At 52.1% G+C, this 9,483-nt stretch overlaps 1 protein-coding gene across 4 annotated transcripts; it reads right to left on the reverse strand.

Annotated features, from left to right (window-relative positions):
- Positions 1-628: 628 nt before the first annotated feature.
- Positions 629-9,275, reverse strand: SLITRK2 (SLIT and NTRK like family member 2). Of its 4 annotated transcripts, none has more exons than XM_064482979.1 (4): positions 9,119-9,275; positions 5,407-5,460; positions 5,141-5,312; positions 629-4,932 (listed from the first exon to the last, which is right to left on the reverse strand). In XM_064482979.1, exon 4 carries the CDS (start codon positions 4,887-4,889, stop codon positions 2,352-2,354), a length of 2,538 nt encoding a protein of 845 aa, XP_064339049.1. In that variant the 5' UTR covers positions 4,890-4,932; positions 5,141-5,312; positions 5,407-5,460; positions 9,119-9,275; the 3' UTR covers positions 629-2,351. The 4 variants fall into 4 exon arrangements, with proteins under 4 accessions (XP_064339049.1, XP_064339048.1, XP_064339051.1 ...); XM_064482978.1 differs by having other exon boundaries at positions 5,407-5,520; XM_064482981.1 differs by lacking the exon at positions 9,119-9,275 and having other exon boundaries at positions 5,151-5,312; positions 5,407-6,426.
- Between the last annotated feature and the right edge of the window lie 208 nt (positions 9,276-9,483).

A 9,483-nucleotide genomic window follows, 5' to 3' on the forward strand; every position in this document is an offset into this window, starting at 1 on the left:
GACCCAAAATGATCTTAATAGAATACGCAGACTAATTTGCCTAGCTCTGTATTCTGTACTTATCCTCGCACCCAACGAGGGCAGCCGCAGCAGGATGTTGGAACGTCTTACACGTACACAAGAGGAGGTGGTTTCCAGGAGCTAGCTCCAAGTTCAACTAGCGTGTACTCCTGCTCCTCTTCTATGAAATGTAAAATCTCTGCACATCAGCTTTCTTGTAGGTCATTCCAGCCCACCATTTTCAACTTTGATCTAATGGATTTAAATAGTAATTATGATTTCTAATCAAAGAATTAACGTGTTAGCTTGTCACTGCAGATATTCAGAGATTTTAGGGTATTAAAGGCATTTTTTTTTCCCTGAATGCCCTTTGCAGTTCTATCTACACAATTACCTTCTATTGTTTAAAAAAAAACTACTTTGCACCAGTAGTTGTTAATCCAAATAATTTGGATTTAAGTAATTTCTAATTGAAAGCCTATCACATGAATTGTTTATGGTGACAGACAATATACTATTAGTCATTTTAAAGCTTTAAAAGTAAGTTATCAGGATCCACTTCAATCTCCACATGATAATAAAGGATTATTATGTGCAGTAACCTATTTATGAAAAGGAAACAGTGTGCTTCTTTCAGACGCCATCAATTGCTTTAATAAGGAACTGAAAAGCTGGACTACTTTATATGCAGATCACCCTCCCAGTTGCATAAGGATTTACAATAGACAAAACAAAACTATTTTTTGTTGTAAAGAAGGGCTGTTTGTTTAAATCACACAATAATACTTGCATCTAAAAATTATCTACAGGCTATTAAGGCTTCGTAAATGTTATATAGACTTGGTTAGTTAAAATCATTTTAATGCTAAGACCAAAGCGGAAAGGTTGCTCAAGCTGACAAGGGAAAATTCAAGTAACACATGCCTTAAGAAGGCAGAAGAAAAAAGACGCCTACTTTCTTAGTTTAGGTACTTATTAATCGGGTTGGAGATGCAAATAGTACATGATTTGATAGCACCCCGTTAATACTTCCATAAACTCAAGAGGGAAACGCTGCTTTCTCTGAAAATGTGAAAATTGAGAAAGTTTCTGAGTCTAATCTTTGATCCTAAAAGAAACAGAAAGTAACATATACATTTGTCTCTGCCGCCTTGAATTTGCAGAGAACTTACTTGGGAAGTTTCAATCTCACCTTTGAAGTCTTCCTTCAAAGTATTTAATGGCTCATATGTCTTTATTAAATGAGGTGTGTGGCGGCCTCTACTGGTTGTGTTTATAGAAAATGTTTCGATAGGCAGAAAAAATATTAATTTCAATTAAAAAGTTAGAAATACAGACTCTTTCATTAAATATATAAAAATATCTAATTTAATGCAGAAAAAATATATTACAAGTTGTGTAATGTATTCTTAATTAGGAAAATAATCTAAAACACTGACCATGTTAGTGTAAAATAATGATTTACGGAAGGGCATTAATTGTTCAATTCACTCTGATATTGGGTTAAATATATTTTATTAATGAATTACTAATCCCAACTGAGGCGGTTTATTACCTCTAGTCCACTGTTAAATCCCCTTAGTTGACTTAAATAAAATCACTTAGAACAAACCCAAAGGAAAGGAAATATTTTACAGTTAAGTCTATAAAGTCCTACAACTAGAATCATTTGATGACAGGCTGGTTTCTATAACTCAAGCAAACTGTACGTTGACTTAATATAGCTGACAGTTCAATCTATTTTACAGTGTTTTCAATTTCAAAAATACAACACATTAAAATATGTCAATTTATCAAAGCTAAAAGCAACATTTAAGTAAGGTACTTAAAGTGCAAAGGCACTTTAACACGAAGAAGTGATGCCTAGTGGCTATACTTGGTAACTGAAGACGGAAATACCATATATCATTATTTACAAAGGAATTTATAGTCTCAAAAGATCTTTGGAGATCTTCGACAAAATACACTAAATATCCACTTTCATTGGAAAGTTCGCTTACTCTTTTCTTCATTCACTATAATCTCCTCTTCCCATTCCCACACTGGAAAAATAAAAGAAGAAAGAAGGAACAAAACCATAAACAACATACATGAAAAAAATTCATGTTCAACGGTGGTTCCTAAGGAGAGAAGGGAAAAGACAGGTGGGGGTGGGGAGAGCCAGAGAGAAATAATTTAAAGGAAAACTTGAAAAAGCAGGATCATTGCTTCACCCCATCCCCCAAACATTTTCAGAGTCCTCCACTGAGGCTGGGAAAGGGAGAACACAAACAAACACAAAAGCAAATGCAGTGCTTCCAACAGTTTGGAGCAGCAGCCTTTGATGCCAGAGGGTTCTAAATGATTTCCCTTCACAGCTGACTGATTGCAGTTTGTTTTTCCAGAACTTCGAGGTAGTCTGGTTCTGACTGCGGCTTAGCTTGCAGTAAAGGGTGGTCTGGTTTGGACTGCCCCACAAAGCATTTCCTGGGAGTTCCATACAAAACGGTTTTATTGATTCTGTCTTGGTTTTGGCGTCGAGATTCATACGAAGGGGCGAACTGCCTTTTAGGTAAGGTACAAAAGTTATAGTGGACGAGCCCTGCGCTCGGGAGCTCCTTGACCCGCTCGGCGATGTTCTGATACAACAGCTCGGGCTCTCTTGGTGTGGCCTGCTTTTCCAGCAACTCAGTGGCACTTATCGTGTAAGCAAGTGTGGCTGGCTCTTCTTTTTTCTCCTCCAGGTTGCTGTAACTGAACTCTTGCAGGTTGCGGTAATAGGCCACTGGGTCTCCTTCCTTCTGCATGTAGATGGGGTTTTGGCACATCTGACCCACAGGCGGAGGGATGTAATTATAGACGTGGCCGTCGGCTTTCTCCTGAGTCTCAGTGTTGTAAGACCCATACTGTAACTGGAAGGAACTCACGTCTAAGTTGTTGGCACTCCTGGGAACACTTGGCACCCCCTTTCGGCGTTTCAGGACAAAGACGAATAAACCAGCCCCGAAACAGACAGATAAGATAAAGACAACGAGCAAGCCTAAAATTAAGACGGAGAGTGGAACTTCAGTGTGGAGTTCAGGATAGGAACTGGGAGACACACTGAGCGAGCGAGGTGTGTCTGTGTTGTGATTCATAGACAAAATGGTTCCGTCTGACAAGTTGGGACTGTCTGGACAGATCGCCTCCCTCCCCAGAAACTTCAGTATCTCCCCTGCGTGCTTGGCGGGAGATTCACAGGTCACCTCATTGATGATGACGGGGGAATTGGCGTGCTCTGTCCAGTCCTTCAGCCCCATGATGTCACAGGTGCAGTCCCACGGGTTCTCTTGCAGATCTATCTGGATGAAAGCTGGAAGCTGGTCCAGGACCCCTTTCACAGGCAGGTGAGAAAAGTGGTTGTTTCTCAGGTTCAGCCTGGTGAGGGCCGTGCCCCCAAATATATTATCGGGTAAGGACCGCAGCAGGTTGTTATTCAGAAACAGCAGCTGTAGGTTGATCAAAGCATCGAAGGTCAGCGGCTTAATTTCCTTAATGACATTATACTCTAAATAGAGATACTGCAAGCTCTGCAGTCCGTCGAACATGGACGGATACAGCACTTCAAGGTAATTGCCGTTCAGATAAAGTCTGCGTAAACTGGTCAGGTTTGTGAAGGCACCTTCCTGAATGACTGCGATCCTGTTGTTCCCTAAATGCAACAGATCCAAAGAACTGTATTCGAGGAGGTCGTTCTTATAGACAGTCTGGAGATAGTTCCCTGTTAGGTAGAGTTTCTTTGGACTGGTAGGTTTGGGCTGCAGGTCGGAGATATTCGTGAACTTCCTTTCTTGGCAGTTGACGTTGAGACCGTTGTCTGAGCTCTGAGAGGTGCAGACACAGCTACTGGGGCAGGTGAGGGGCACTGGGGACTTGGTCTGGTACACCATGATGGGTCCAAAGCTCTGCCTGTCCTTTGACACGGTGACCCGGGGAGTCGGACGATTTCTCATTTTGGGAGGCCGGCTGGCTTTTGGAGCCCTAGTGGGGTTGAGAGCAGGATTCACCGTCGGCGACAGCCTCTGGACGTGTGTGTCAGCGTGGCTGCCTCTCTGACTGGCGTCACCGGCACTCTTTCTGGGACAGAGGTCTTGCCTGGTCAGTTGGGTCACATCTTTCCCATGCAATCTGAAGGGAGTTTCGCAAACAATCTCCCCGACAAAAACAGTTATGGTGTCCAGCCAGGCCTTGAGGGGAAGCAAGTCACAAGTGCAATTCCACGGGTTCTCCTCCAGCTGAATCTCCATGATCCCTCCGATGTGTTCAAGGACGCCGGCGAAGGGCATCACTTTCAGCCGGTTCCCTCTCAGGTCTAAGTGGGTCAGCAGGACGAAGCGGAACACATTGCTGGGCAGGGACAGCAGAAGGTTGTCATTCAGGATGAGCACTTTGAGCTTATTCAGTTTGCTGAAAGCGCCTGCCTCGATGGCGCTGATGTAATTGTAGTCAGCCTGGAGGTACTCGAGGCTCTCCAGGCCCAGGAAGGTGTCCTCCCTCAGCACCTCGAGCTTGTTGTTGTTGAGGTGCAGTCTCTTGAGGGTTTTCAGGCCGCTGAACGCCCCGGTCCGGATCTCCTGCAGCCCGTTGTTACCGAGGTGGAGAGTCACCGCGTTGGAGTAATTGACGAACTCGTTCGGGTACAGTCTCGTCAGGAGGTTGCCATTGAGGAAAAGCTGATAGATTCGATACTGGGGGGGCTGGAGCAGGCTGACAGTTGTAAATCCTTTGTTTTCGCAGTTAATGTTCAGCACGTTTTCCTTCTCCTCGCACAGGCAGCGGATCTTGCAAATGTCTTTGGCAGTTTTGCGACTCTCCGTCTGTAAGATCCCGGCCACGGTTAACACACTGAGGAACCAAACGCCGCTCAGCATCTTTAGGCACCGTCGGTGTCAGCTCAGGTACCTACAGGCAAACCTTGGGGAGGGGGGCGGGAGAGAGCAGGATGCGGGGGAGAGAGAGACACGGAAGCCCGATTAAAATGGCAAAGCGAGGGGGCGGAGTGGGAGGGAGGAAGGATGCGGGAGTGGGCAACACGGCAGAATGAAATCACTGCGTTTCTCCGGGCGGTCTCTGCTCTCCTCCCCTCCCCCCAGCCCACCCACACGCGCGTCCCGGCACACACATGCTTGCACCTGATTTCCCGGCGGGTCGCCGCCAGCCGCGGAGTCATTAGTAACCGAGTTGTCCTACTAAATCCAGCCCATCTCCTCCGCCCCTGGGGTATCTTGAAGAGATCTCGGGCGGCTCGCCCATCCTGGGCTCGCGGCAGAAATTGCTTTACTTTTTTTTTTTAACTGCGCAAAAAGGGGGTGGGAAAATCAGGGGACTGGTGGCGGGGGAGGGGAGAGGGTGGAAGAGCAAAGACAGCGCGGGGTGGGGGTTACTCACACATCAGGAGAAGACGGGACCCCTCTCCTCTGCAGTCCGCCAGCAGTTTAGCATCTTCAGAAAGAGAGGGAGAGCAAGGTAAAAGACGCCGCTTCCGGAGGGATGCCCTGCTTTCTGTTGGTAGATTTAATTTTTTTGCTGGGGGATGCGCATAAATTAGAAATCCGGCAGGCGGTAGGAGAGGAAGAGGAGGGTTGGGGCGGCGGGGCGCTGAGCCGACGGGACCCGGGGGTGCGACTGCGCAGGGAGGTCGGGAAGCGGGCCGGCCGGGTTGGCGGGCGGCGGCGGCGGCCGAGCCTGGGCGCGCACTTCCAATCCGGGGGCAGTGGCAGCAGTGCGCCCAGCAGTTTGAATTTGAGAGGCTTTGCAGGTTCCCCGGGACAGGGCTGGGGTGACGTCACGGGGGGAGGGGGCAGGCTGTGGATCGAGGGCGCGCAGTGGGGGAGGGAGGGGCAGATGCTTCCCTTCCCTGCGAGTGGCTTCGCAAAGCTCAAATCCCGGCTGCGTCAGTTGATTCTGAGCTACCCCACCTCCAGCCCGGCGGGCGGCAAGCGGCTGGCGAAGCTCTTGGAGACGGGGTTCTCCTGGAGGGGCCTCGCTGAGGGGCTGGCCTCAACGGGACTCCTCGGGCCCCTCCAAGTGGTTCCTCCCACCTCTCCCTCCCTCCTGGCCATTCCTTCGGGGGTTCTCATTCCAGATTCCTGAGCAGAGCAGGGGTCCTGATCTTCCCAGTAATGTGTGTGTATGTGTGTGTGCGTGCGCGCTCGTGTGTGTGTGTGTGTGTGTGTGTGTGTAGATGTGTCTCTTTGCTACAGGACTGCGGCCCGCCTGCCAGCCTCCTAGCTCAGATGCTGTCGGTGATGGAGAGCGGGGTGTGTGTGCACCAGCACGCCTGTGTAGGAGGGCGAGGAGTTCTCCCAGGGGCGTTATGCCTTACATACAGAGCTTTGTTTCCGTACTGAGAGAATTACTTTCTGGGTGATGACTGGCCAAAGAGACATTTGCCTGGTTTCCTAAAGCCAGTTCAACATTAGCTTATAGCCTGAGATCAACAACAACAAAACCCTTCTCCCCCTGAGGTTTATACTTAGTCGGATAATGAGGTTTAAACGTGTGCTTGTTGCCTGAAGGAAGGAGAAGAGGAGTGGGTGTCGGGAAGGCACTGCCAGGCTGAGCGTCAGCTGGGAGTAGGAGCCCACGGTCGGTGCCCAAGCCCCCCAGGCTGCAGGGGGCAGGGAAGCTGGGAGAATAGAAGGCGGCAGAGCAGGAAGACTGACTGGCTCCTGAGAAAGAGGGCAGGGAGGAAGGGAGTCCTGGCCGGAGGCTCAGTAGACCTGGCTCCAGATCCGGCTCGGCTGCCAGGCACATCACTTGTTTCTGGATCTTCCCGCCCCCACTGGCAAAAAGGATGGACTATAGGGCCCTCCCAGCTCAGACATTCAGTCAGATGCAGATGACCTCTCCACGGGGTTATTAGTGGCCAGGTGTTGGGTTTTGGCCTCCATTATCTCGCTTCTCCTCTATTATCTTAAGGTCCCGTGGACCCGGGAGTCTCCCGGTGTGGAGTACATTGGCAAGCTGTAAATGTCTGCTGTCGCCTGGAGGGGCCAGGGGCTGACTCTGGTGGGAATGAGAGAGAAGAGGCAGCAAATGTAGGCAAGGAAAGAGAATGGGGAAAGAAAGTGACCAAGCGACGTGCCTGTCCCGCCAAACACTTTAGCTTGCTTTCCCTGCCTCTTCAGTCCCAGCCTGCTGCAGTCAACACAGGGTCCCACTGCGGGGCCACGTGTGGAATAGAAGCCACCGCATCGGCAAAAGGGGCCTCCTGAGCCCCCTGCTTCTCTCTGCCTTCCCTGCTAAGCTCAGGTCCTAGGATTGTTCCATCCACACCCATTCTTTCCTCCCCAAGGGCTCTGATCCTTTATAAACTTGGGCACTGAGGCAACCTGTGGCTCTGGCAGTCTTGTCTGCAATTTTTCATGGGCTTCCTTTCTCCTCCCTCCCCTTTTCCTTGGGTAAGAGCCCAGGGCCAGACATCAAGAGCCCCTCCCCATCCAGCAGTTCTTGCTTTGCCTTGGGCAACATCCTTTCCTTCCGGGTCTTCACATTTTCCTCCTCTATGCCAAAGGGCCACACTGAGAGGAGCTGTCCGCAGAGGGGGAGGCGGCAGCCCTGTACTGGCCTCCCCCTCTCCAGGGCAATTGCATCATTAGGTACAAGCGAGTGATGCAGGGCCAGCCCCATTAAGCTTCCTTTCATAGCAAAGGGGCATTTGTTTCTACATATTTCCAAATCTTAAATATACATAGTTCCTAGAGAGGTACGGTTTTTGCCTTCAGTCATTCATTTAACAAACACTTATTAATTAGGTTAATATTTCACTGAAGTAGAAGCCAACATGAGAGCTGGACAAGACCTTTGAAATCAGATTCATTTTCTAGATTAGGACGTTCCTCAACCAGGGGAAGTGCTGACTTGCTTAAGTTCAAGAATCTATAAAATTAGAAACAGAACCCAGGGATTCTGAGTCTCAGTCCAGCAGTTTCCCAAAAAAACTCTCTGCTGCTTAGTGTGAATCAGAGAACTGTCTGCCTAAACTTACATAGTGGCGGTGGTGTTTTACCTAAATGTGTTCTTAAAAAAAAAACTATTTGAAAGTGAAATACCAAATATGAGTTTTAGTTCTCAAATAGAGTAATTTTCTTCAAGACACTGATGACTCTGTCAATACTCCTTGAGGTCAGAGCCGATGAGGAATTTCCAGGGAGAGGGGTGGTAGATGGATGGGGGCCGCTGGGGCCCCTTGAAATCTGGACATTGCGGAGTGAGGGAACCGCGGCGGAAAGTCGGTGGGGGGAGCGGGGCCGGGGACCCTGCGGGGGTGTGGCAGATCTTCCTGCCACGGTTAGAGGCCTCTCCGGGTCGCCGGACCCTCCCACCACTCCGTCTCCTGCTTGTCCCTGACCTTCCACAGCCGCCTTCCCCAGCACAGATATTGGGAACAAATCAGCCTCAAGCCCGATAAAGCACTTTGAGTAAGTTTCCTCTGGCCCCGCGTCCCGGGCGGAGCGGCCGCCGCACCCCGCTGGGCAGAGCGGGCTCTAAGGCGGCGGAAAGGTTCTGGGTGAACTGGGAGCCCAAGGGAGGCAGAGGCGGACGCTAAAATAAGGCAGACGCTCCCTCTCCTCGCCGGGGCGAGGGAGGTCTGCACCGGGACTCCGCCGCCTCGGTCTCGCTCGCATCCTCCCGCGTCAAGCCGGGCGCGGGTCTCCGAGGCGGCCGCGGGGCGCAGCCGCCCTCCGCCCCCGCCGCCCGCCCGCGGCCGCCTCCTCCCCGCGCTCCCCAGCCCCGGCCCACCGCCATTCCCCAGGGGCTCTTCCGGGCGACCGAGGGGCCGAGCGAGTCCCCCGTGGCCGGGACCCGGGCGCCGACCGCTCGCGCAGTCCTACCTGCCCTCTCCCCCTGCCGACGCGGGGCCGCGCGACGCCCCGAGCCGAGCCACGCCCGCGCAGACGGTCCCGGAGCCGGGCAGCCGATGCTGGGGCGGCCATCGAGGGCGGCCGCCCGCGCGCGGTCCCCGGCGGATCACGCCGTCTGCCCACGCCCGTTCCCTCCGCGGGGGGGGAGGCGGCCGGGAAAGGCCCCTGCCTTTCCCTCGCCGAGCCCGCTCGCCGGCTGCGTCGCCGCGGCGTCCCCGGCGCTCAGAACTTACCCGGCGAGCGCGCCGCTCCGAGCTTCCCCCGGAGGCGCCCGCAGCATCCGCGACCCGGGGAGGCGCGGGAGGCGGCACAGCCTCGGACCGGCGCGGCCCCGGAGCGAGGGCTCGGCGGCGAGCGCGGGCGGCGCCCCCAAGGGCAGGCAGATCCCCGCTGGAGCCGCTCGCCACCGGGCAGCGCTTCTGGCAGGAAGGAGGGAGGGAGCGGGGAGGGAGGATGGAAGGAGGGCGGGAGGGAGGAGGAGGGAAGAGAGGGGGTGGGAGGGCCGGCGGCCCCTCTCCCGCACTTATCAATCACCCCGCAGATCTAATGTCCCCGCCGTGCACCCGGGAGGGGGATGGACCAGCCCACAAAGGAGCCG

The sequence above is a fragment of the Camelus dromedarius genome, chromosome X, assembly GCF_036321535.1.
Source record: "Camelus dromedarius isolate mCamDro1 chromosome X, mCamDro1.pat, whole genome shotgun sequence".
NCBI classification, from domain to species: domain Eukaryota; kingdom Metazoa; phylum Chordata; class Mammalia; order Artiodactyla; family Camelidae; genus Camelus; species Camelus dromedarius.

What these genes read in the sequence shown, in the direction of transcription:
- SLITRK2 (XM_064482979.1), bottom strand. Translation starts at nt 4,889, where the DNA reads ATGCTGAGCGGCGTTTGGTTCCTCAGTGTGTTAACCGTGGCCGGGATC.